General features: G+C 44.0%; 1 protein-coding gene across 13 annotated transcripts in view; it reads left to right on the forward strand.

Annotated features, from left to right (window-relative positions):
* Positions 1–27863, forward strand: part of LOC106607646 (serine/threonine-protein kinase MRCK beta) — a 145913-nt gene that overhangs the window by 102000 nt on the left and 16050 nt on the right. For all 13 annotated transcript variants that reach the window (XR_006770272.1, XR_006770273.1, XR_001329245.2 and 10 more), the window contains 12 exons: positions 4417–4500; positions 5129–5209; positions 5320–5425; positions 5613–5749; positions 6292–6431; positions 6525–6606; positions 7391–7607; positions 8165–8227; positions 9670–9911; positions 10272–10626; positions 13031–13128; positions 16441–16525. Coding sequence is in view for 10 of the 13 variants with exons in the window: in XM_045720721.1 (XP_045576677.1) it covers positions 4417–4500; positions 5129–5209; positions 5320–5425; positions 5613–5749; positions 6292–6431; positions 6525–6606; positions 7391–7607; positions 8165–8227; positions 9670–9911; positions 10272–10626; positions 13031–13128; positions 16441–16525 (1690 nt within the window). In the remaining 3 variants the exon portion in view is untranslated. The remainder of the gene's footprint in view (positions 1–4416; positions 4501–5128; positions 5210–5319; positions 5426–5612; positions 5750–6291; positions 6432–6524; positions 6607–7390; positions 7608–8164; positions 8228–9669; positions 9912–10271; positions 10627–13030; positions 13129–16440; positions 16526–27863) is intronic.

The following is a 27863-nucleotide window of genomic DNA, read 5'->3' on the forward strand; positions in this document are numbered from 1 at the left end:
AGCTGTGTCGTTTGACTTAGCAAACGAGGATCGGATATCGTCAACCTTCTTTTCAAAATGGTTGACGAAGTCATCCGCAGCGGGAGGAGGGGGGGGGGGGGGGAGGAGAAGGTAGCAAAGAGCTTCCTAGGGTTAGAGGCAGATGCTTGGAATTTAGAGTGGTAGAAAGTGGCTTTAGCAGCAGAGACAGAAGAGGAGAATGTAGAGAGGGAGTGAAAGGATGCCAGGTCTGCAGGGAGGCGAGTTTTCCTCCATTTCCGCTCGGCTGCCCGGAGCCCTGTTCTGTGAGCTCGTAGTGAGTCGTCGAGCCACGGAGCAGGAGGGGAGGACCGAGCCGGCCTGGAGGATAGGGGACAGAGAAAATCAAAGGATGCAGAAAGGGAGGAGAGGAGGGTTGAGGAGGCAGAATCAGGAGATAGGTTGGAGAAGGTTTGAGCAGAGGGAAGAGATGATAGGATGGAAGAGGAGAGAGTAGCGGGAGAGAGAGAGCGAAGGTTGGGACGGCGCAATACCATCCGAGTAGGGGTAGAGTGAGAAGTGTTGGATGAGAGCAAGAGGGAAAAGGATACAAGGTAGTGGTCGGAGATTTGGAGGGGAGTTGCAATGAGATTAGTGGAAGAACAGCATCTAGTAAAGATGAGGTCAAGCGTATTGCCTGCCTTGTGAGTAAGGGGGGGAAGGTGAGAGGGTGAGGTCAAAAGAGGAGAGGAGTGGAAAGAAGGAGGCAGAGAGGAATGAGTCAAAGGTAGACGTGGGGAGGTTAAAGTCACCCAGAACTGTGAGAGGTGAGCCATCCTCAGGAAAGGAACTTATCAAGGCGTCAAGCTCATTGATGAACTCTCCAAGGGAACCTGGAGGGCGATAAATGATAAGGATGTTAAGCTTGAAAGGGCTGGTAACTGTGACAGCATGGAATTCAAATGAGGAGATAGACAGATGGGTCAGGGGAGAAAGAGAGAATGTCCACTTGGGAGAGATGAGGATTCCAGTGCCACCACCCCGCTGGCTCGATGCTCTAGGGGTATGCGAGAACACGTGGGCAGACGAAGAGAGAGCAGTAGGAGTAGCAGTGTTATCTGTGGTAATCCATGTTTCCGTCAGCGCCAGGAAGTCTAGGGACTGGAGGGTAGCATAGGCTGAGATGAATTCAGCCTTGTTGGCCGCAGACCGGCAGTTCCAGAGGCTGCCGGAGACCTGGAACTCCACGTGGGTCGTGCGCGCTGGGACCACCAGGTTAGAGTGGCAGCGGCCACGCGGTGTGAAGCGTTTGTATGGCCTGTGCAGAGGGGAGAGAACAGGGATAGACAGACACATAGTTGACAAGCTACAGAAGTGTTGTTTCTTGTATTATTGTCTCTTGTGTCTTTAGAGAACTGTTTCACTTTGATATCCTTTTTCTTCTGTCCTGATTTTCTCTTTCTTTTCTTCTGTTAACTAGATATTCTTTGTTGTTCTTCGTTAGCTAGCTAGCTTCTTCCAAAAGAGTCCCTAGCAACTGCTTAGCAACTGGTAAACAATTAAGCTAGCTAAGATAACTACAATTTTATGAAAAATAATTATTTTTCAAAAGCCTATCTTCTTTGTTTGTTGCTTGTTTTTTCTCCTATTCAGTCTTGCAGTTTTCTTTTGCTTTTTTCCGATGTACTTCACTCTAAAAACCATGTAAATTTCAATATTTGTAGGAGCTCATTTTTCAGCTGCTGCTGCTCAAATTGGAGTTCCCGAACATGAAACATTATTATTAACTGACTTGCCTAGTTAAATAAAAATAAGCCACTAAAGTAAAACTGCAACAACAAAAAATGTGGCAAAGGAATGTACTTTGTCCTGAATACAAAGGATTATGTCACTGAGTACCACTCTTCATATTTTCAAGCATGGTGGTGGCTGCATCATGTTATGGGTATTCTTGTCATTGGCAAGGACTAGAATAGAGCTAAGCACAGGCAAAATCCTGGAGGAAAACCTGGTTGTCTGCTTTCCAACAGACACTGGGAGTCAAATTCACCTTCCAGCAGGACAATAGCCTGAAACACAAGGCCAAATGTACACTGGAGTTGCTTACCAAGATGACATTGAATGTCCCTGATTAGCCTAGTTACAGTTTAGACTTAAATCAGCTGGAAAATCTATGGCAAGACTTGAAAATTGCTGTCGAGCAATGATTAACAACCAACTTCAGAGCTTTAAGAATTTAGTAAATAATAATGTTCAAATATTGTACCATCCGGGTGTACAAAGCTCTTAGAGAATTACCCAGAAATACTCACAGCTGTCATCACTGCCAAAGGTGATTCTAACATGTATTGACTCGGGTGTAAATACTTATGTAAATAAAAATGTCTCTTTAATTTTAAATACATTAGCAAAAAGTTCTTAAACAAGTTTTCACTTTGTCATTATGGGTTTTTGTGTGTGTATAGATGTGACAAAAAAATGTAATCAATTTTGAATTCAGGCTGTAACACAATAAAATGTGGAATAAGTTAAGGGGTGTGAATATTTTCTGAAGGCATTGTAAATATGGGCTGATGTACACTGCTCATAAAAATAAAGGGAACACTAAAATAACACATCCTAGATCTGAATGAACTAAATAATGTTATTAAATACTTTTTTCTTTACATAGTTGAATGTGCTGACAACAAAATCACACAAAAATAATCAATGGAAATCCAATTTATCAACCCATGGAGGTCTGGATTTGGAGTCACACTCAAAATTAAAGTGGAAAACCACACTACAGGCTGATCCAACTTTGATGTAATGTCCTTAAAACAAGTCATAATGAGGCTCAGTAGTGTGTGTGTGGCCTCCACGTGCCTGTATGACCTCCCTACAACGCCAGGGCATGCTCCTGATGAGGTGGCGGATGGTCTCCTGAGGGATCTCCTCCCAGACCTGGACTAAAGCATCCGCCAACTCCTGGACAGTCTGTGGTGCAACGTGGCGTTGGTGGATGGAGCGAGACATGATGTCCCAGATGTGCTCAATTGGATTCAGGTCTGGGGAACGGGCGGGCCAGTCCATAGCATCAATGCCTTCCTCTTGCAGGAACTGCTGACACACTCCAGCCACATGAGGTCTAGCATTGTCTTGCATTAGGAGGAACCCAGGGCCAACCGCACCACCATATGGTCTCACAAGGGGTCTGAGGATCTCATCTCGGTACCTAATGGCAGTCAGGCTACCTCTGGTGAGGACATGGAGGGCTGTGCGGCCCCCCCAAAGAAATGCCACACCACACCATGACTGACCCACCGCCAAACCGGTCATGCTGGAGGATGTTGCAGGCAGCAGAACGTTCTCCACGGTGTCTCCAGACTCTGTCACATGTGCTCAGTGTGAACCTGCTTTCATCTGTGAAGAGCACAGGGCGCCAGTGGCGAATTTGCCAATCTTGCTGTTCTCTGGCAAATGCTAAACGTCCTGCACGGTGTTGGGCTGTAAGCACAACCCCCACCTGTGGACGTCGGGCCCTCATACCACCCTCATGGAGTCTGTTTCTGACCGTTTGAGCAGACACATGCACATTTGTGGCCTGCTGGAGGTCATTTTGCAGGGCTCTGGCAGTGCTCCTCCTTGCACAAAGGCGGAGGTAGCGGTCCTGCTGCTGGGTTGTTGCCCTCCTACGGCCTCCTCCACGTCTCCTGATGTACTGGCCTGTCTCCTGGTAGCACCTCCATGCTCTGGACACTACGCTGACAGACACAGCAAACCTTCTTGCCACAGCTCGCATTGATGTGCCATCCTGGATGAGCTGCACTACCTGAGCCATTTGTGTGGGTTGTAGACTCCGTCTCATGCTACCACTAGAGTGAAAGCACCGCCAGCATTCAAAAGTGACCAAAACATCAGCCAGGAAGCATAGGAACTGAGAAGTGGTCTGTGGTCACCACCTGCAGAACCACTCCTTTATTGGGGGTGTCTTGCTAATTGCCTATAATTTCCACCTGTTGTCTATTCCATTTGCACAACAGCATGTGAAATGTTTTGTCAATCAGTGTTGCTTCCTAAGTGGACAGTTTGATTTCACAGAAGTGTGATTGACTTGGAGTTACATTGTGTTGTTTAAGTGTTCCCTTTATTTTTTTGAGCAGTGTATTTTAGTTTTATTCACAAAACCACATCAACTCCGTACATGTCCCTAGTATTCCTTCATGATGGTCAAATACTAATTGCATTGGCAGTTCTTATGTGTATGAGTTGGTGCAGGTGTTGTTGAGATGTGCTCCCCGCCTCAGATACTGATACTAGTTTATCAAAACACTAGTTAGTACATGGGAAACACAAGTATTTGAGGAGAGGAACACATCTGGACACAACACAGGCATTTAGACACTGGAAATTAGTACCACCCGCCCAGTACATAGACACACACACTTACTTGTCCTGTCATTCCTCTCCCTCCTCCAGGGCAGCTCTGTCAGCGAAATTGACGCCACGCCCCAGAAGTCCGACGTCCTCTCCCCGTCAATCTCTGTGGCATCCGAACAGGATGTGAGTGTCCACTCACTCACTCACTCACTCACTCACTCACTCACTCACTCACTCACTCACTCACTCACTCACTCACTCACTCACTCTCTCACTCTCTCACTCTCTCACTTCCGCCCCGTCGCACATTCCTCCCAGACATCCTTTCTTCAGACGTTCCCTTTGTGTCATCCCAGTTCACCAGTCACCATTGTACAATTTAAGCTTTTGTGGTGTGCTATGACTCACAATGCCTATTGTTCATTTTAACAGGGTTTAGGTGTGTTTTAACTCATTATCAAATTAGGTGAAATGCAGGGACATTTTTCCAGTCAATTAATTAAATTAATTTCTAGAATTAACATTTGACCTTAGTCATTCAATGAGCTACATTCAGGATTATCTTATCCCAGTAAAGCGTAGTTCAGTTTCACAGTATAGAACCAGAGTTCTTTTCATTAGGGTATGCAAGGGAAAAAGTCTTGCAACGGAAAAAAAAGAAAATTGTGTTTCTTATTGGGCAACTCAATGTAGTCCCTCCCTGTTTCAGTAAATTATCTTCCATTTGGTGCCGTATGAACACGACTCAGCTCTATCCTTTTTCCATTCTGACCTGCTGACCTGTGAACTTTGACCGCTCTCTCTCCCACAGGAGCCAGTCCCCAAGCCCCCTGCTGCTGCCCCTGCCGCCCTGTCCCCTGTCTATCAGACATCTCTGCTGACCGCACCAAAGGTACCGCCTGGCCCCACACACACGCTGTCAGGTAGTCTGTAATGCTTGGCTGTGTGTTCTGTGTTCTTATCTCTCTCTTCTTGTGTGTGTTTGCGTGCATGTGCCCGCAGCCCAAAGCACACCAGCTGAGCATCAAGACCTTCTCCAGCCCCACCCAGTGCACCCACTGCAGCTCCTTGATGGTGGGCCTCATCCGCCAGGGCTACGCCTGCGAAGGTAGGTTTCATACACACGAACGACCACGCTCTCCGCCGCCATTGTCGGTGAGTTGGGGGACTGAGGATTTTTTTTTCCTGGCAAACAAACTAACATTTTAAATAAACAGCAGATCTGATACTGCAGCTCGCCATTGTACTGCATGTATCCTTGTAAACGAATACTCTCTCTCCCTCGCTCTCGCCAGTGTGCTCCTTCATCTGCCACGTGTCCTGTAAGGACAACGCCCCCCTGGTGTGCCCCATCCCCCCCGAGCAGGCCAAGAGGCCGCTGGGCATCGACGTACAGAGGGGCATCGGCACCGCCTACAAGGGCTTCGTCAGGGTGAGCACCTAGTGAAAGGTTATGACTGTAGAAATAGAATGACTAGAACATGCATTCTGGCTGCATGTTGTGTGTACCAATAAGTGTGCAGTCAGAGGCTTTTTCCCATTCAAGTCAATATAATTCTATGGTTAAGTCATGGTCTTGGCCCTGAAGTTTCAGAGTGTCATGCGTAATTCAGTTACATGATAATTCACTAATATCATTTTGGGATGTTATATCCGATGTAATTAATGTTTAGTTCATGTTTTAAGTATCCCTATACTTCTGTTATTACGGTGCTATCACTCTGTTATTAGTGCGCCTGTGCAGACGTTTCCCTTGTTGTTGGACCGGGCCTGAGTGTAATGGCAACTATGTACCGTGGAGATACTGTGAAGTAAACGGTGTTAAATTGGAACCTAATCATTGTGTCATTTGGAGTTAACAATCAAAACATCTAAATTCTGTTCAGCTTAACAAGATAGGAACTGTAGCGTGCATTGGAATTGAACAACATAAACAGACCTCAATTGAAAGGTTGCTGCTCCCCTCTCCGTCAGATCCCCAAGCCCACGGGGGTGAAGAAGGGCTGGCAACGGGCGTACGCCGTGGTGTGTGACTGTAAACTCTTCCTGTACGAGGTGCCTGAGGGCAAGTCCACCCAGCCGGGCGTGGTGACCAGTCAGGTCCTGGACCTCAGGTAGGATGTGTGTGTGTGTGTGTGTGTGTGTGTGTGTGTGTGTGTGTTTGTGTTTGTTTGTTTGTTAACACTATGTTCTGTGTATGTCCACAGGGATGAGGAATTTTCCGTCAGCTCCGTCATGGCCTCAGACGTCATCCACGCCACCCGCAAAGATGTCCCCTGCATATTCAGGGTAAGCTTCGAACTGCAGCATGAAAAATGCTATATGTCTAAAGTTATTATATTGACCCTTTTTTATAATATATTCCTACTATGGGATGATGTTTCCTATCGGAGAAAACCCAATAAACAATCTCTAAGTAAAGTCATTATTGTAACACTTTCTGAAGGATGTTATAACTATGAGTTACTATGGAGTGTTGTATTGAATCATACACATAATAAGTATCATAACACATTACCCTTTTTGTGAATGTTATTATATTGATTACTCAAATTTTATTCTAATCTACTGTTAATATGTGATGTTTCCTATGTGAAAAAAGTTAACACAAACAAAATTGAAATAAGAATAATTAAACATGGGTTTTATATAGCAATTTTCTGCTGCATTTCCATGGAGACTTTACCCCCACACCAGTGTGTTGCCAGTGTTTATGTTAATGTTAACTGTAGTGTAATTGTGTCCATTAGGAGTGTGACACTGAACTTTGGGAGAGCAAAATCAACAACCTCATCAAGACTGTTGCTTTGTGAGAAGGTGTTAAAGTTCGAAGTTGTTGTTTTGTAAATGCCAGCTGAAAAGTACCAGTGACCTGGCTTTTGCCCCAGGTGAAAGCAGGTTTTCCGGCGCCATGGCCCAGTGAAACAACAGGTGCCGGCCCCCGTAGATGGAAACAGAAAAGTCTGAGCCTTTTGGGTAAAACACTGCGGTAAATCCTGTATGGAAATGCACCATTAAAGGACCCAAAGACACTTCCAGTTATTATTAACCCTCGCCCTCGCCTCTGTCCCAGGTGACATCATCCCTGTTGAGCTCGCCAGTGTGCACCGCCTCCCTACTGGTGCTGGCGGAGAGCGAGGCAGAGAAGAGGAAGTGGGTTGGCATCCTGGAGGGCCTTCAGAGCATCCTGGCCAAGAACCGCCTCAGGAACTGCGTGGTGCACGTCATGCACGAGGCCTACAACTCGTCACTGCCCGCCATCAAGACCATGCTCTCCGCCGCCATCGTCGGTGAGTTGGAGGAAATGGAAATGTATGTGACATTTACATCTCACCAACACAACTGCGCTGTGTGTGTGTGTGTGTGTGTGTGTGTGTGTGTGTGTGTGTGTGTGTGTGTGTGTGTGTGTGTGTGTGTGTGTGTGTGTGTGTGTGTGTGTGTGTGTGCGAGGCATACGACTCCTCTCTGTCTGCCATCAAGACCACACTCTCCATGATCAGTGAGTGGGACAGTGGGCCTCATTTATCATTCGTGACCAGCAAAACATTTGTGTAAATCTTTTTTTCTGATTGCAGCTTTTACACAGTTTAGTAGCTGGAACAGGTAAAAAAAAAAACTATATTCAAGGGTTAAACATTTGTTCAATCTCTTGTGGGTTTTGTTTATGCGTTTTTCATAGTAACAAATGTAAGGTATGTATTGATGAATAAATGAGTTCCAGAATGTGTTGGAAAAATGGAGAGGGGGAAATAGAAAGAGAGCGAGGGAGAGAGAGAGAGAGGTGTATGCAGAGAATGTGTGACTGTCATAAAGTGTGACTGACTGTTGACTGCTCTTCTCTCTGCAGATCGAGAGCGTATTGCCCTGGGCACAGAGGAAGGCCTGTTTGTAGTGGAGGTCACCAGAGATGGTAAGAATATACTTATCCGACATCTGGTCATATTCACTCATAGGCTGTTTTCACATATGACATTCGATACCATGGTACGGGTTTCTGGGCGTTTTCACAGTTTGACATTCGATACAATGGTACGGTTTCCTGGGCATTTTCACAGTTTGACACCATGGTACGGTTTCCTGGGCGTTTTCACAGTTTGACATCCAATACCACAGTACGGTTTCCTGGGCGTTTTCACAGTTTGACATCCGATACCATGGTACGGTTTCCTGGAGCGGTTGTGAAAATTCGACCATATACGTTGTGCTTTCACAAGACCTGAAAATCACAGTTTCATGGTGCGATTTGCCTAGACGCTCATTCTGCATGACAGTAGCAAGCTAGCTTGTTTACAACAGGCAAAAAAGTTGCTCAACTCGCACTGGCACATCACGATACCTGGTACTGTGGTCCTGGATCTTGGACCCACCACAGGATTTGTTTCAAACAGAGTTAATTTGCATCTCTCAAATGTTCTATAGTGTAGATCATCAGCTCCAGGATCTGGATCAAACAGGGATATGTGAGAGCTCCCATAGAGGCTCAGATGATATGATATGAACAGAACTGGCTTTGTGCACAGCAACATGTAGACTCCTCGATGCAGCTCAATAATTTTTAGACTTCTGTAATTTTGCTTGTCATACTATCAACAAATCTGTTGATAAGTAACTGCTTGCTAAGGTTACGGTTAGGTTTAGATTAAATGTAAGGGTTAAGGTTAGAGCTAAGGTTAGGGTCAGTAGCTAGTTAGTTGAAATGTTACGGATGGACTATCCAAATAAGTTGTTAATGGGATATGTGAGATCGCCCATAGAGGCTAAGATGATACGGAACATAATTACAAATAATTTGTAGACTGCAAGAAGCCAAAACAGATATAATATTTGCCTAACACATAATAATTTCAAACCCTTCTGTCTATTATGTGTGGGAATACGAATACTTTGGAACAGATTTCCAAAATTAAAATCACTTGGAGATGATTTTATTTGGCCCCTCAAGTTTTCTGAGCAATTGTTGGACATAAGACTATAAAAACATAATCAAATCAGCTCCGTGATTTAAATTTAGCAAATCTGTTCCAAAGTATTGATATTCCCACACATAATAGACAGAAGGGTTTGAAATGATTGTGTTAGAATATTTGACTATCTGTTTGGGCTTCTTGCAGTCAATTTGCAGTCTACAAATTATTTGTAATTGTGTTCCGAATCATCTGAGCCTATATGGGCGATCTCACGTATCCCTTTATGATCCAGATCCTGGAGCATTTGTTATCCTGATGATCTGCTCTATAGAGCATTTGTGAGATGCAAATGAACCCTGGCTGAAAATTTGGCTCACGGGCTGCTAGTTGGGGAGCCCTGCCCTACAGACTCCCCTGTTGACTCCCCCCTCTCTCCCTCCTCCAGTGATCGTCCGGGCGGCTGACTGCAAGAAGGTGCACCAGATCGAGCTGATCCCAAAAGAGAAGATGGTGGCCCTGCTGTGCGGACGCAACCGCCACGTGCACCTGCACCCCTGGGGGGCGCTGGAGGGGGCTGAGTCGGCCTTTGACATCAAGTTGACAGAGACCAAGGGCTGCCAGGCGCTGACCACCGGCATGCTGCGTCCCGGGGGACCCGCCTGCCTGCTGGCCGCCATCAAGCGCCAGGTCAGTATTTATTTATTTACTTATTTACACATGCAGGCAAATTTAGTGACTAAAGTAAAACAAAGTTAGTTAATAAAAGAGTTCCAATACAAAATAGTTAAAATTTCATGTGAAGGTGAAGTTATGTGACTTTTATAAGAAATGGGGGGGGGGAGTCATAAGATACATTTATCTTCCCCACTTCAAAACAAACCATATAAAGGTAGCATCCATAAAGTCTTCATAAGCACTGCATTGATGCTTTGCAAATCATTCATAAGCGAACTCATACTAGCTACATCAAAGGTGACATGAAAGGTCCTTTACATCTGCTGCTTTGCCTGAATATATGGCAAAATATCCCCCCACCACCTCTACCAGGTGCTGTGCTATGAGATCACCTGGGCCAAGCCGCACCACCGCAAGCTGTGGGAGGTGCAGGCCCCGGGGGTGGCCCAGTGGCTGGGCATGGTGCGTGAGCGCCTGTGCGTGGGCTACCCCTCGGGCTTCGCCCTGCTGGCCCTCCAGGGTGAGTCATCGCCCGTAAGCCTGGTGAGCCCCGGGGACCCGTCGCTGGCCTTCCTGGCCCAGCAGCCCCTGGACGCGCTGCACGCCCTGGAGGTGGGCACGGCCGAGCTGCTGCTCTGCTTCAGCCAGCTAGGCATCTATGTGGACCCCACAGGAAGGAGGAGCAGGGCCCAGGAACTGATGTGGCCCGCCACGCCGCTAGCCTGCAGTACGTAACGGTTTTGTTTTATTTTAAGTGGTTAAGTTGGGTTAGGCAAGGTTTGGAGAAGAAATACAGTGGCCTTGCTGGTCTAACGGTAATGCTGCAGCATCTGGCACACACATCTATGGTTTCGGCACAAGTTTGAATCCGGCCTACTGCTCTTTGACACAACTTCTCCCTGTCTTTCCCCACTGTCATCTTCTATCTGTTCAATAAAATCAGAAACTATCTTAAAATGTACGGTGAGCTCCAAATGTATTGCGACAGTGACAATGATGTTGTTGTTTTGGCTCTGTACTCCAACACTTTGGATTTGAAATGATACAATCATTGAAGTTAAATTGCAGACTTTCAGCTTTAATTTGAGGGTGAACCGTTTATCACTTTTAGTACATAATACCCCCATTTTAGGGGACCACAATTATTGGGATAAATTCGCTTACAGTACCAGTTAAATGTTTGAACACACCTACTCGTTCCAGGTTTTTTTTCCTTTTTTACAATGTAGAATAATAGTGGAGACATCAAAACGATGAAATAACACATATGGAATCATGTAATAACCAAAAAAGTGTTAAATCTAAATACATTTTATATTTGAGATTCTTCAAAGTAGCCACCCTTTGCCTTGATGACAGCTTTTCACACTCTTGGAATTCTCTCTACCAGCTTCACCTGGAATGCTTTTCCAACAGTCTTGAATGAGTTCCCACATATGCTGAGCACTTGTTGGCTGCTTTTCCTTCACTCTGCGGTCCAACTCATCCCAAACCATCTCAATTGGGTTGAGGTCGGGTGATTGTGGAGGCCAGGTCATCTGATGCAGCACCATCACTCTCCTTCATGGTCAAATAGCCCTTACACAGCCTGGAGGTGTGTTGGGTTGTTATCATGTTGAAAAACAAATGATAGTGCCACTAAGCGCAAACCAGATGGGATGACGTATCGCTGCAGAATGCTGTGGTAGTCATGCTGGTTAAGTGTGCCTTGAATTCTAAATAAATCACAGACAGTATCACCAGCAAAGCACCATCACACCACCACCTCCATGCTTCACAATGGGAACCACACATGCGGAGATCATCCGTTCACCTACTTTGCGTCTTACCAAGACGTGGCAGTTGGAACCAAAAATCTCAAATTTGGACTCATTAGACCAGTGGATATCTGTCCTTTGGTCTAATGTTCATTGCTTGTGTTTCTTGGCCCAAGCAAGTCTTCTTGTTATTATTGGTGTCCTTTAGTTGTGGTTTCTTTGCAGCAATTCGACCATGAAAGGCAGTTGATGTTGAGATATCTGGTTCTTGAACTCTGTGAAGCATTTATTTGATCTGCAATTTCTGAGGCTGGTAACTCTAATGAACTTATCCTCTGCAGCAGAGGTAACTCTGGGTCTTCCTTTCCTGTGGCGGTCCTCATGAGAGCCATTTTCATCATTGCGCTTGATGGTTTTTGCAACTGCACTTTCAAAGTTCTCAATGTTCCGCATTGACTGACCTTCATGTCTTAAAGTAATGGACTGTTTCTCTTTGCTTATTTGAGCTGTTCTTGCCATAATAAGGACTTAGCCCTATTTGGTAAAAGACCATCTTCAGTATACCATACCTGCCTTGTTACAACACAACTGATTGGCTCAAACACATTAAGAAGTAAAGAAATTCCGCAAATTTACTTTTAACATGGCACACCTGTTAATAATTTAAATGCATTTGTGGTGACTACCTCATGAAGCTGGTTGAGATAATGCCTAGAGTGTGCAAAGATGTCATCAAAGCAAAGAGTGGCTACTTTGAAGAATCTAAAATATATTTTGATTTGTTTAACACTTTTTTGGTTACTACATGATTCCATATGTTATTTCATAGTTTTGATGTCTTCACTATTATTCTACAATGTAGAAAATTGTACAAATAAAGAATAACTCTTGAATGAGTAGGTGTGTGCAAACTTTTGACTGGTACTGTTTGTGTATTAAAGTAGTTTAATACAGTCTGCTCTGTAACCTCATAGTCATTGTATCATTTCAAATACAATGTGCTGGAGTACAAAGCCAAAACAACAACTTGTCACTGTCCCAATACTTTCAGATCTCAGTTTGTGTGTGTGTGTGTGTGTATGTATATATATATATATATTTTTTTTTTAAGAAATGCAGAATGACATGTAATAATAGGGCTTAACAACAATGTCGGCTCCAGATAATAGTGGTAGAGACACCTTATAACAGCCTATGTAGAATGCCTGAATGCATGACACCCAGAAATTGTTAGCTATCCAAAGGGGCACTAACAGACAACATTTTTATATTATTCAAACATGAAAACGATCTGGTATATTCGATCCTACAAATAGATGAAATTGTGGAGGCCTCTTGTTTTTGCTCAGCGTGTGTCTCCTGTGTGTCCGCCAGGCTCCAACTTGTCTTACCTGACGGTGTACAGCGAGTACGGAGTGGATGTGTTTGACATCCACACCACCGAGTGGGTCCAGACCATTTCACTGAGGAAGGTAAGAGCAGCTTTCCATGGCTACCCATCCACATTGCTCCTGCCAACTGATGAGTCTGGATTTGCCACTCTCCCCATTGATTTCTAGATTGCAAACACATTCTCACCGTTCTGATTGGTCCCAGAACCGATGGGTTAGGCCTGAACAGGCTTACATGATGGGGTTATTATCTTTGATACTCTGATTGGTTAGATTTGTTAGAGACGATCCAATCGCTGATTAATTTTTGTACAACGCCCCCCATTTTGAAGTCACACAAATGACTTGAAGGATTGCAGTTTCAGACTAAATATATGTAGCGATCGATAGAGTAGATCAATTAAATTCAGGGTGAGTCATCAGGCAAAAGAGCAGCGCTGCCCGTTCAACAGTCTGGAATGTCCATCTGTGTGTGTTGTGTGCGGTATGTCTAGTCTACGCTGTGTAGCTCTTAGCGACAATGCTAATGATAAACGGAAACCTGGAAAAACAAAACGTAGAAAACAGAATTTGGGAAAAAACATAATGGAATCAGGCAAAAATCTGGATTTTATAGGGCTCTACTGGACCTAGTTCACTCTTATCTATTGAATTTGAGTCAATGGCATTACCTTGCCCATGTAGAACAATGGTTCTGGTTGAACATAATGCTCTATTTCATGTGTTGGAATAATTTTGAGTAGTGGCAAATTATTTTCTGCCTTGCCTGCATTTTCTTGTGCATGTCACTAGATGTATTGTGAAATTACATTGTTGCCTTTGTGTCCCCCCACTGCATGACTGCCTGTTGAAAGTACACAAGAGTGCCCCTGCATGGATGTGGGGTGTAAATGCACCAATGACGTTAAAATGAATCTGTCTAGTGTCTGCTTGTATACACTGAGTGTACAAAGTAGAGGTCGACCGATTATGATTTTTCAAGCTGATACCGATTATTGGAGGACCAAAAACAGCCGATACCGATATATCGGGCAATTTCTTCAATTGTTTTATATATATTTGTAATAATGGCATTTACAACAATACTGAATGAACACTTTTATTTTAACTTAATATAACACATCAATAAAATCTATTTAGTCTCAAATAAATAATAAAACATGTTAATTTTTGTTTAAATAATGCAAAAACAAAGTGTTGGAGAAGAAAATAAAAGTGCAATATGTGCCATGTAAGAAAGCTAACGTTTAAGTTCCTTGCTCAGAACATGAGAACATATGAAAGCTGGTGGTTCCTTTTAACATGAGTCTTCAATATTCCCAGGTAAGAAGTTTTAGGTTGTAGTTATTATAGGATTATTTCTCTCTATACCATTTGTATTTCATATACCTTTGTCTATTGGATGTTCTTATAGGCACTATAGTATTGCCAGCCTAATCTTGGGAGTTGATAGACTTGAAGTCATAAACAGCACAATGCTTGAAGCACAGCGAAGAGCTGCTGGCAAACGCAGGAAAGTGCTGTTTGAATGAATGCTTACAAGCCTACTGCTGCCTACCACCACTCAGTAATAACACACAGAAATACGAGCATTAGGTCATTAATATGGTTGAATCCGGAAACTATCATTTCGAAAACAAAACGTTTATTCTTTCAGTGAAATATGGAACCGTTCCGTATTTATCTAACATGTGGCATCCCTAAGTCTAAATATTGCTGCTACATTGCACAACCTTCAGTGTTATGTCATAATTATGTACAATTCTGGCAAATTAATTACGGTCTTTGTAAGGAAGAAATGGTCTTCACACTATTCGCAACAAGCCAGGCAGCCCAAACTGCTGCATATACCTTGACTCTGCTTGCCCAGAACGCAAGAGAAGTGACACAATTTCCCTCGTTAAAAGAAATTCATGTTAGCAGGCAATATTAACTAAATATGCAGGTTTAAAAATATATACTTGTGTATTGATTTTAAGAAAGTGATTGATGTTTATGGTTAGGTACACATTGGTGCAACGACAGTGCTTTTTTCGCTAATGCGCTTGTTAAATCACCCGTTTTGGCTAAGTAGGTTGTGATTCGATGATAAATTAACAGGCATCGCATCGATTATATGCAACGCAGAACAAGCTAGATAAACTAATAATATCATCAACCATGTGTAGTTACCTAGTGATTATGTTAAGATTGATTGATTGTTTTTTATAAGGTAAGTTTAATGCTAGCTAGCAACTTACCTTGGCTCCTTGCTGTACTCACGTAAGTTAGTCAGCCTGCCACGCAGTCTCCTCGTGGAGTGCAATGTAATCGGCCATAATCGGTGTCCAAAAATGCTGATTACCGATTAATATGAAAACTTGAAATCGGCTCTAATTAATCAGCCATTCCGATTAATCGGTCGACCTCTAGTACAAAGCATGTCAGACTGACCAAGTGAAAACTATGATCCCTTATTAAATCCACATCAATCAGCGTAGATGACAGGGAAGAAGGATTTTTAAGCCTTGAGACAATTGAGACATGGATTGTGTATGTGTGGCATTGAGGGTGGATGGTCAAGACAAAAGATTTAAGTGCCTTTGAAAGGGCTATGGTAGCAGGTGCCAGGCGCACCGTTTGTGTCAAGAACTGAAACGCTGCTGTGTTTTTTCAAGCATTGGAGTCAACATGGGCCAGCATTCCTGTGGAATGCTTTTGACACCTTGTAGAGTCCATGCCCCAACAAATTGAGGTGGTTCTGAGGGCAAAGGGGGGAGTGCAACTCAATGTTAGGAAGGTGTTCTTAATGTTTTGTACACTCAGTGCCATGTGTCTATATGGTGTTGTAGCCTGTAAGATATTCTTGAGCAGGCAAAATTAAATGTGTGAACAGGTGATCCACTACACACGTTTGATCATGTTACATATTTAGACGCATTGGTGCTTGCATTCAAAACTCACTTAGGCAGATGCATAGATTCTCAGACACTCTCACTCTCTCTCACATACAAACACACACTTGTACCTAGCCACACCCCTCCAACTCCTGGAGAGCTACCCTCTTGTAGGTTTTTGCTCTAACCCTAATCTAGTGCACCTGATTCTAATAATTAGCTGATTGATAAGCTAAATCAGGTTAGTTACAACTGGGGTTGGATTGAAAACCTACTGGAGGGTAGCCCTCCAGGAACAGGGAGCCTAATGCCCCATCTTGGTGAGTGTATGAGAGGATACGTGTTCTAATCTCGGGTGTGTGTAGGGGGTGAGTGTTAAGTGTGTGCACACCCATGAGTGAGAAGAGTGTTAGTGTTTTTGGGCACGTGTGTTTTTACGCATCATGCGCATGTTTATACCCCTTCATGCGTGTATGAATGTGTGGCTTGGTGTAACCCATGTCCCTGCCCTCCTCAGATAAGGCCTCTGAATGTGGAGGGCAGTCTGAACCTGCTGGGCTCCGAACAACCACGCCTCATCTACTTCAGCAACAACTCCACAGGTACAAATACACCTCAATATACTCACTCACTTACATATGGCCCAATACAAAACTATATCTCAATATACTCACTCAGTGCCTTTTTCCACATTTTGTTGTTACAGCCTGAATTCAAAATGGATTAAATATATCTATTTTTTTCTTTAACCTTTATTTAACTAGGCAGGTCAGTTAAGAACAAATTCTTATTTATAATGACGGCCTACCAAAAGGCAAAAGACCTCATGTGGGGACGGGGGCCTGGGATTAAAAATAATTAATTAATTAAATACAAATATAGGACAAAACACACATCACCACAAGAGCGACAACACTACATAGAGACCTAAAACAACAACATAGCAAGGCAGCAACACATGACAACACAGCATGGTAGCAACACAACATGGTAGCAGCACAAAACATGGTACAAACATTATTGGACACAGACAACAGCACAAAGGGCAAGAAGATAGAGACAACAATACATCACGCAAAGCAGTCACAACTGTCAGTAAGAGTGTCCATGATTGAGTGTTTGAATGAAGAGATGGAGATAAAACTGTCCAGGTTGAGTGTTTGTTGCAGCTCGTTCCAGTCGCTAGCTGCAGCGAACTGAAAATATTAGCGACCCAGGGATGTGTGTGTTTTGTGGAACTTTAACAGAATGTGACTGGCAGAACGGGTGTTGTATGTGAAGGATGAGGGCTGCAGTAGATATCACAGATGGGGGGGGGGGGAGTGAGGCCTAAGAGGGATTTATAAATAAGCATCAACCAGTGGGTCTTGCGCCGGGTATACAGAGATGGACAGTTTACAAAATGTATTGAGTGCAGTGATGTGTCCTATAAGGAGCATTGGTGGCAAATCTGATGGCCGAATGGTAAAGAACATCTAGCCACTCTTACCTGCCGATCTATAAATGATGTCTCCGTAATCTAGCATGGGTAGGATGGTCATATGAATCAGGGTTAGTTTGGCAGCTGGGGTGAAAGAGGAACAATTACGATAGATGAAACCAAGTCTAGATTTAACTTTAGCCTGCAGCTTTGATATGTGCTGAGAGAAGGACAGTGTACTGTCCAGCCATACTCCCAAGTACTTGTATGAGGTGACTACCTCAAGCTCTAAACCCTCAGAGGTAGTAATCACACCTGTGGGGAGAGGGGCTTTCTTCTTACCAAACCACATGACCTTTGTTTTGGAGGTGTTCAGAACAAGGTTAAGGGTAGAGAAAGCTTGTTGGACACTAAGAAAGCTTTGTTGTAGAGCATTTAACACAAAATCCGGGGAGGGGCGAGCTGAGTATGAGACTATCATCTGCATATAAATGAATGAGTGAGCTTCCTGCTACCTGAGCTATGTTGTTGATGTAAATTGAGAAGAGCGTGGGGCCTTGGATTGAGCCTTGGGGTATTCCCTTGGTGGCAGGCAGTGGCTGAGACAGCAGATTTTCTGACTTTATACACTGCACTCTTTGAGAGAGGTAGTTAGCAAACCAGGCCAAAGACCCCTCAGAGACACCAATATTCCTTAGCCGGCCCACAAGAATGGAATGGTCTACCATATCAAAAGCTTTGGCCAAGTCAATAAAAATATCAGCACAACATTGCTAAGAATAAAGTGCAATGGTGACATCATTGAGGACCTTTAAGGTTGCAGTGACACATCCATAACCTCAGCGGAAACCAGATTGCAAACCAGAGAGAATACTATAGAAATCAAGAAAGCCAGTCAGCTGATTATTGAAAAGTTTTTCCAACAGTTTTGATAAACAGGGCAAAATAGAAATAGGCCTATAACAGTTAGGATCAGCTTGATCTCCCCCTTTAAATAAAGGACGAACCATGGCTGCCTTCCAAGCAATGGGAACCAGAGAGGAGAGACAGGTTAAAAGGTTTGAGATAGGCTTGGCGATGATAGGGGCAGCAGCTGTTGGTTCCACTTTTCTGGGCTCCGTTATTTACTTAACAAATAAGGAACACTCAAAATGTGCACTTATAAATCATAACAATTTGAATCAAAATATAGCTGTAGACAGCAGTCAAAGATCAAACATGAGACACAACTGATGTCTCTCCTGAGTTCTGCCCCGAACAAAAGAAAGACAGGATCTTATATACCCTATATCAAACTCTGCATGTGCAGCTAAAATAACAAGTTATTCTTAACACAAGGTTTCTGAGAACCTGTCTCAGTGGCATGCAAATCTGCTCTTGTTTCAGAGAAAAACAGACACACACTCTGTGTCTCGCTATCACCCTCAGTCCCTTTTCTCACTCTCAGACGCAGGGTTGCGGGTTCTGGCAGAGAGCTAGACACAGATAGAGGCCTCAATATTGAGCTATACAGTGAGCATAAGTACAATGGCACGGAAGCAAATTAATAACAACATAATCTTCTTTAGAAGAAACCCATCAATTTTAATCCTTCACAGCCTTAAAGAAGAAAGGGTCTAAACCATCTGACCCAAATGGTTTTTTGGGGTCAAGTTTCAGGAGCTCCTCTAGCACCTCAGACTCAGTGACTGCCTGCAGGGAGAAACTTTGTAGCGGGGCAGGCAAAAAAGAGTGAGAAGCATCGGGGATAGTCGCATTTAAAGGGGTGGGAGATGAGGAAATGTTGAACGGGCAAGGAGGCATATCTACACACAATAACCCATAATGACAAAGTGAAAACAAGTTTTTAGAAATTGTAGCGAATTTATTGAGAATGAAATACTGAAATATATAATTTACATAAGTATTCACACCCCTGAGTCAATTACAGCTGAGTCTTTTTAGGTAAGTCTCTGAGCTTTGCACACCTGTATTGTACAATATTTGCCCATTATTCTTTTTTTTAATGTCTTCGAGCTCTGTCAAGTTGATTGTTGATCATTGCTAGACAGCCATTTTCAAATCTTGCCATAGATTTTAAAGCCAATGTGCAGTGCCTTTGGGAAGTATTCAGACCCCTTGACTTTTTCCACATTTTTCATTAGTTTACAGCATCATTCTAAAATATATTAAATAGTTTTTTTCTCTCATCAAGCTACACACAATACCCCATAATGACAAAGCAAAAACAGTTTTTTTTTTACATTTTTGCTAAATTATAAAAAAATGTAATGTGCTTTGGTATTCATACCCTTTCCTCAGTACTTTGTTGAAGCACCTTTGGCAGTGATTACAGCCTCAAGTCTTCTTGGGTATGACGCTATAAGCTTGGCACATCTTTATTTGGGGAGTTTCTCCCATTCCTCTATGCAGATCCACAAGCTCTGTCAGGCTGGGTGGGGAGCGTCGCTGCACAGCTATTTTCAGGTCTCTCCAGAGATGTTGGATCAGGTTTAAGACCAGGCTCAGGCTGGGCCACTCGCGGACTTTGAGACTTGTCCTGAAGCCACTCCTGCGTTGTTTTGGCTGTGTGCTTAGGGTTGTTGTCCTGTTGGAAGGTCAACCTTCGCCCAAGTCTGAGGTCCTGAGAGCTCTGGAGCAGGTTTTCATCAGGGATCTCTCTGTACTTTGCTCCATTCATCTTTGCCTCGATCCTGACTAGTCTCCCAATCCCTGGTACTGAACCCCCCCTCAGCATGATTCTGCCACCACCATGCTTCACCGTAGGGATGGTGCCAGGTTTCCTCTAGACGTGACACTTGGCATTCAGGCCAAGGAGTTCAATATTGGTTTCATCAGACCAGAGAATCTTGTTTCTCATGGTCTGAGAGTCCTTTAGGTGCCTTTTGGCAAACTCCAAGCAGGCTGTCATGTGCCTTTTACTGTGGAGTGGCTTCCGTCTGGCCATATAGGCCTGATTGGTGGAGTGCTGCAGAGATGGTTGTCCTTCTGGAAGGTTCTCCCATCTCCACAGAGGAACTCTGGAGCTGTGTCAGAGTGACCATCGGGTTCTTGATTGCCTCACTGACCAAGGCACTTCTCCCCCGATTGTGCAGTTTGCCCGGGCGACCAGCTCTAGGAAGAGTCTTGGTGGTTCCCAACTTCTTCCATTTAAGAATGATGGAGGCCACTGTGTTCTTGGGGACCTTCAATGCTGCAGAAATGTTTTGGTACCCTTCCCCAGATCTGTGCGTCGACACAATCCTGTGTCGGAGCTTTAAGGACAATTCATTCGACCTCATGGCTTGGTTTTTGCACTGACATGCACTGTCAACTGTGGGACCTTATATACAGTGAGGGAAAAAAGTATTTGATCCCCTGTTGATTTTGTACATTTGCCCACTGACAAAGAAATGATCAGTCAATCATTTTAATGGTAGGTTTATTTGAACCATGAGAGACAGAATAACAAACAAAAAAACAGAAAAACGCATGTCAAAAATGTTTTAAAATTGATTTGCACAGAGTAACTGAAAGGCTGCAAGCTCGAATCCCTGAGCTGACAAGATAAAAAATCTGTCAGTTAACCCACTGTTCCTAGGCCGTCATTGAAAATAAAAATATGTTCTTAACTGACTTGCCTAGTTAAATAAAGGTAAAATTAATAAATAAACAAGGACATTTCTAAGTGACCCCAAACTTTTGAACGGTAGTGTATATGTTAGGGCTTTACACCCCCCCTGCTATATTGTGGATAAAGAGTTACCTGTCTGACAGAACACAGAGGGTGTTCTTTAATGGAAGACTCTCCAACAAAATCCAGGTAGAATCAGGAATTCACCAGGGCAGCTGTCAAGGCCCCTTTACTTTTTTCAATCTTTACTAAAAACATGCCACGGACTTTGAGTAAAGCCAGTGCGTCTGTGTGTGCGGATGACTCAACACTATACATGTCAGCTACCACAGCAACCGAAATGACTGCAACAATTAACAAACACCTGCACTTAGTTTCAGAATGGGTGTCAAGGAATAAGTTAGTCCTAAATATTTTTTTAAAAAAGCATTGTATTTGGGGCAAATCGAGTAACCCTGTATTGTAAACTGTCATGGTCAAAACATATTGATACAACAGTAGCTAAGATGGGGATAAGTCTGTCTATAATGTAGCGCAGCTCTGCCTTCTTAACAGCACTATCAACAAGGCAGGTCCTACAGGTCCTAGTTTTGTTGCACCTGGACTACTGTTCTGTCGTGTGGTCAGGTGCCACAAAGAGGGACTTAACAAAATTGCAATTGGCTCAGAACAGGGCAGCACGGCTGGCCCTTGGATGTACACAGAGAGCTAACATTTAAAATATGCTTGTCGATCTCCTGGCTCAAAGTGGAGAAGAAATGTACTTCATCACTACTTGTATCTGTGAGAGGTATTGACATGTTGAATGCACCGAGCTGTCTTTATGAACTACTGGCACACACCCATGCATACCCCACAAGAAATGCCACCAGAGGTCTCTTCCCGGTCCCCAAGTCCAGAATGGACTATGGGAGGCGCACAGTACTACATAGAGCCATGACTACATGGAACTCTATTCCGCATGAAGTGACTCATGCCAGCAGTAAAATTAATTGAAAAAAACCCAGATAAATTTACACCTTATGGAACAGCAGAGACTGATAACATATTCACATTTCACACATGTACACATGGACTGTGTTAGTAGAGGTGTGATGGCACCCACTTAATATGATGTGAAATCTGTATTGTAATGTTTAATTTTTTTAATAATTGCCTTAATTATGCTGGACCCCAGGAAGAGTAGCTGTTGCCTTGGCAGCAGCTTATGGGGATCCATAATAAATACAAGCTCACAGCATATTGCATGGAGCATAGCCAGATAACTTAGGCCTACAGTAGGCCAACTCATATTCTGTACCAGTATGGGGTCTATTATAACCAATACTGTGTCAGGTATGGAGTCTATTATAACCAATACTGTGTCACGTATGGGGTCTATTATAACCAATACTGTGTCACGTATGGGGTCTTCCCTGTGGCTCAGTTGGTAGAGCATGGTGTTTGCAACGCCAGCATGGTGTGTGCAACCCCAGGGTTGTGGGTTCGATTCCCACGGGGGGCCAGTACAAAAAAAAAATGCATGCATTCACTACTGTAAGTCGCTCTGGATAAGAGCGTCTGCTAAATGACTAAAATGTAAAATGTAAAATATGGAATCATGTAGTAACCCAAAAAGTGTTAAGCAAATCAAAATATATTTGAGATTCTTCAAAGTAGCCACCCTTTGCCTTGATGACAGCTTTGCACACTCTAGGCATTCTCTCAACCAGCTTCACCTGAAATGCTTTTCCAACAGTTTTGAAGGAGTTCCCACATATGCTGAGCACTTGTTGGCTTCTTTTCCTTCACTCAGCTGTCCAACTCATCCCAAACCATCTCAAATATATATATATATAATAAATTCATGCTCTACAACATTCGCAGAGTACGACCCTGCCTCACACAGGAAGCGGCGCAGGTCCTAATCCAAGCACTTGTCATCTCCCGTCTGGATTACTGCAACTCGCTGTTGGCTGGGCTCCCTGCCTGTGCCATTAAACCCCTACAACTCATCCAGAAGGCCGCAGCCCGTCTGGTGTTCAACCTTCCCAAGTTCTCTCACGTCACCCCGCTCCTCCGCTCTCTCCACTGGCTTCCAGTTGAAGCTCGCATCCGCTACAAGACCATGGTGATTGCCTACGGAGCTGTGAAGGGAACGGCACCTCCATACCTTCAGGATCTGATCAGGCCCTACACCCAAACAAGGGCACTGCGTTCATCCACCTCTGGCCTGCTGGCCCCCCTACCTCTGAGGAAGCACAGTTCCCGCTCAGCCCAGTCAAAACTGTTCGCTGCTCTGGCACCCCAATGGTGGAACAAGCTCCCTCACGACGCCAGGACAGCGGAGTCAATCACCACCTTCCGGAGACACCTGAAACCCCACCTCTTTAAGGAATACCTAGGATAGGATAAAGTAATCCTTCTAACCCCCCCCTTAAAAGATTTAGATGCACTATTGTAAAGTGGTTGTTCCACTGGATATCATAAGGTGAATGCACCAATTTGTAAGTCGCTCTGGATAAGAGCGTCTGCTAAATGACTTAAATGTAAATGTAAAATACCAAACCATCTCAAAAACCAATACTGTGTCACGTATGGGGTCTATTATAACCAATACTGTGTCACGTATGGGGTCTATTATAACCAATACTGTGTCACGTATGGGGTCTATTATAACCAATACTGTGTCACGTATGGGGTCTATTATAACCAATACTGTGTCACGTATGGGGTCTATTATAACCAATACTGTGTCACGTATCGGGTCTATTATAACCAATACTGTGTCACGTATCGGGTCTATTATAACCAATACTGTGTCACGTATATGGTCTATTATAACCAATACTTTCACATATATGGTCTATTATAACCAATACTTCGATCTGATCTGTCTGATCTCAACTTGAAAAATATTTCCGTAACCTGCAAGTTCCATGTATTGTGTTCTATTTGGAATAACATGATGATGCTGGCCCATGTTGACTCTAAATCAAATGTATTCATATAGCCCTTCTTACATCAGCTGATATCTCAAAGTGCTGTACAGAAACCCAGCCTAAAACCCCAAACAGCAAGCAATGCAGGTGTAGAAGCACGGTGGCTAGAAAAACTCCCTAGAAAGGCCAAAACCTAGGAAGAAACCTAGAGAGGAACCAGGCTATGAGGGGTGGCCAGTCCTCTTCTGGCTGTGCCGGTTGGAGATTATAACAACATGGCCAAGATGTTCAAATGTTCATAAATGACTAGCATGGTCCAATAATAGTAATCACAGTGAACAGGTCAGAGTTCCATAGCCGCAGGCAGAACAGTTAAATCTGGAGCAGCAGCACAACCAGGTGGACTGGGGACAACAAGGAGTCATCATGCCAGGTAGTCCTGGGCCATGGTCCTAGGGCTCAGGTCCTCCGAGAGAGAGAAGAGAAAGAGAGAGAGCATACTTAAATTCACACAGGACTCCGGATAAGACAGGAGAAATACTCCAGATATAACAGACTGACCCTCGCCCCCGACACATAAACTACTGCAGCATAAATACTGGAGGCTGAGACAGGAGGGGTCAGGAGACACTGTGGCCCCATCCAAAGATGCCCCCGGACAGGGCCAAACAGACAGGATATAACCCCACCTACTTTGCCAAAGCACAGCCCCCACACCACTAGAGGAATATCTTCAACCACCAACTTACCATCCTGAGACAAGGCCGAGTATAGCCCACAAAGATCTCCGCCACGGCACAACCCAAGGGGGGGCGCCAACCAGACAGGAAGACCACGTCAGTGACTCAACCCACTCAAGTGACGCACCCCTCCTAGGGACGGCATGGGAGAACACCAGTAAGCCAGTGACTCAGCCCCTGTAATAGGGTTAGAGGCAGAGAATCCCAGTGGAGAGAGGGGAACCGGCCAGGCAGAGACAGCAAGGGCGGTTCGTTGCTCCAGTGCCTTTCCGTTCACCTTCACACTCCTGGGCCAGACTACACTCAATCATAGGACCTACTGAAGAGATGCGTCTTCAATAAAGACTTAAAGGTTGAGACCAAGTCTGCGTCTCTCACATGGGTAGGCTGACCATTCCATAAAAATTGCGCTCAATAGGAGAAAGCCCTGCCTCCGGCTGTTTGCTTAGAAATTCTAGGGACAATTAGGAGGCCTGCTATTTGTGACCGTAGCGTACGTGTAGGTATGTACGGCAGGACCAAATCGGAAAGATGGGTAGGAGCAAGCCCATGTAATGCTTTGTAGGTTAGCAGTAAAACCTTGAAATCAGCCCTTGCCTTAACAGGAAGCCAGTGTAGGGAGGCTAGCACTGGAGTAATATGATCAAATGTTGGTTCTAGTCAGGATTCTAGCAGCCGTATTTAGCACTAACTGAAGTTTATTTAGTGCTTTATCCGGGTAGCCGGAAAGTAGAGCATTACAGTAGTCTAACCTAGAAGTAACAAAAGCATGGAATCATTTTTGGACAGAAAATGTCAGATTTTTGCAATGTTACGTAAATGGGAAAAGCTGTCCTTGAAACAGTCTTGATATGTTAGTCAAAAGAGAGATCACGGTCCAGAGTAACACCGAGGTCCTTCAGTTTTATTTGAGACGACTGTACAACCATCAAGATTAATTGTCAGATTCAACAGAAGATCTCTTTGTTTCTTGGGACCTAGAACAAGCATCTCTGTTTTGTCCGAGTTTAAAAGTAGAAAGTTTGCAGCCATCCACTTCCTTATGTTACGAACCGGCTCAGTTCGCAACAAAAGGGAGACAACGGGGAGACAAGGAGTATCAAAATATATATTTATTAAATAAAGTAATTATCAATGGTGTGTAATCAGTAGTGTAAGTGAGTGTTTGCATGCATAAATGTAATGTTGAAGGGTGCCAAAGCAAACAACCAAAAACAACAAGGAATCTTTGGGTTGTCTGAGAATTTATAGCACGACTTTTGATGCTCCTTGGTTTGGGTCTGAGCAGATTATTTGTTGCGATTGCAAACGTAATAAAATGGTGGTCCGATAGTCCAGGATTATGGGGGAAAACATTAAGATCCACAACATTTATTCCATGGGACAAAACTAGGTCCAGAGACATGTTGGACAAAAACCCACTGAGTCGATGATGGCTCCGAAAGCCTTTTGGTCTGTGGACTTTTCCATGTGAATATTAAAGTCACCAAAAATTAGAATATTATCTGCTATGACTACAAGGTCCGATAGGAATTTGGGGAACTCAGTGAGGAACGCTGTATATGGGCCAGGAGGCCTGTAAACAGTCGCTATAAAAAGTGATTGAGTAGGCTGCATAGATTTCATGACTAGAAGCTCAAAAGACGAAAATGACGGGTTTTTTGTAAATTGAAGTTTGCTATCGTAAATGTTAGCAACACCTCCGCCTTTGCGGGATGCGCGGGGGATATGGTCACTAGTGTAACCAGGTGGTGAGGCCTCATTTAACACAGTAAATTCATCAGGCTTAAGCCATGTTTCAGTCAAGCCAATCACATCAAGATTATGATCAGTGATTAGTTCATTGACTATACCTGCCTTGGAAGTGAGGGATCTAACATTAAGTAACCCAATTTTGAGATGTGAGGTATCACGATCTCTTTTAATAAGGGCAGGAATGGAGGAGGTCTTTATTCTAGTGAGATTGCTAAGGCGAACACCGCCATGTTTAGTTTTGCCCAACCTAGGTCGAGGCACAGACACGGTCTCAATGGGGATAGTTGAGCTGATTACACTGTGCTAGTGGCAGACTCCACTAAGCTGGCAGGCTGGCTAACAGCCTGCTGCCTGGGCTGCACCAAATTTCATTGTGTTAGAGCCCTGTCTAGGTTCGTAGATAAGATGAGAGCACCCTTCCAGCTAGGATGGAGTCCGTCACTCCTCAACAGGTCAGGCTTGGTCCTGTTTGTGGGTGAGTCCCAGAAAGAGGGCCAATTATCTACAAATTATATCTTTTGGGAGGGGCAGAAAACAGTTTTCAACCAGCGATTGAGTTGTGAGACTGCTGTAGAGCTCATCACTCCCCCTAACTGGGAGGGGGCCAGAGACAAATACTCGATGCCAACACATCTTTCTGGCTGATTTACACGCTGAAGCTATGTTGCGCTTGATTACCTCTGACTGTTTCATCCTAACTTCGTTGGTGCTGACGTGGAGTGATTTATTTCAGCTTTTATTTCTTATATCACATTCCCAGTGGGTCAGAAGTTTACATTCACTCAATTCGTATTTGGTAGCATTGCCTTTCAATTGTTTAACTTGGGTCAAATGTTTTGGGTAGCCTTCCACAAGCTTCCCACAATAAGTTGGGTGAATTTTGGCCCATTCCTCCTGACAGAGCTGGTGTAACTAAGTCGGGTTTGTAGGCCTCCTTGCTCGCACACGCTTTTTCAGTTCTGCCCACACATTTTCTATAGGATTCAGGCCAGGGCTTTGTGATGGCCACTCCAATACCTTGACTTTGTTGTCCTTAAGCCATTTTGCCACAACTTTGGAAGTATGCTTGAGGTCATTGTCCATTTGGAAGACCCATTTGCAACCAAGCTTTAACTTCCTGACTGATGTCTTGAGATGTTGCTTCAATATACCCACATAATATTCCTTCCTCATGATGCCATCTATTTTGTGAAGTGCACCAGTCCCTCCTGCAGCAAAGCACCCCCACAACATGATGCTGCCACCCCCGTGCTTCATGGTTGGGATGGTGTTCATCGGCTTGCAAGCCCCTCCCCCTTTTTCCTCCAAACATAACGATGGTCGTTATGGGCAAACAGTTCTATTTTTGTTTCATCAGACCAAGGGCATTTCTCCTAAAAGTACGATCTTTGTCCACATGTGCAGTTGCAAACCGTAGTCTGGCTTTTTGATGGCGGTTTTAGAGCAGTGGCTTCTTCCTTGCTGGGCAGCCTTTCAGGTTATGTTGATACA

Source organism: Salmo salar, chromosome ssa06 (genome assembly GCF_905237065.1).
Source record: "Salmo salar chromosome ssa06, Ssal_v3.1, whole genome shotgun sequence".
Lineage (NCBI taxonomy): Eukaryota > Metazoa > Chordata > Actinopteri > Salmoniformes > Salmonidae > Salmo > Salmo salar.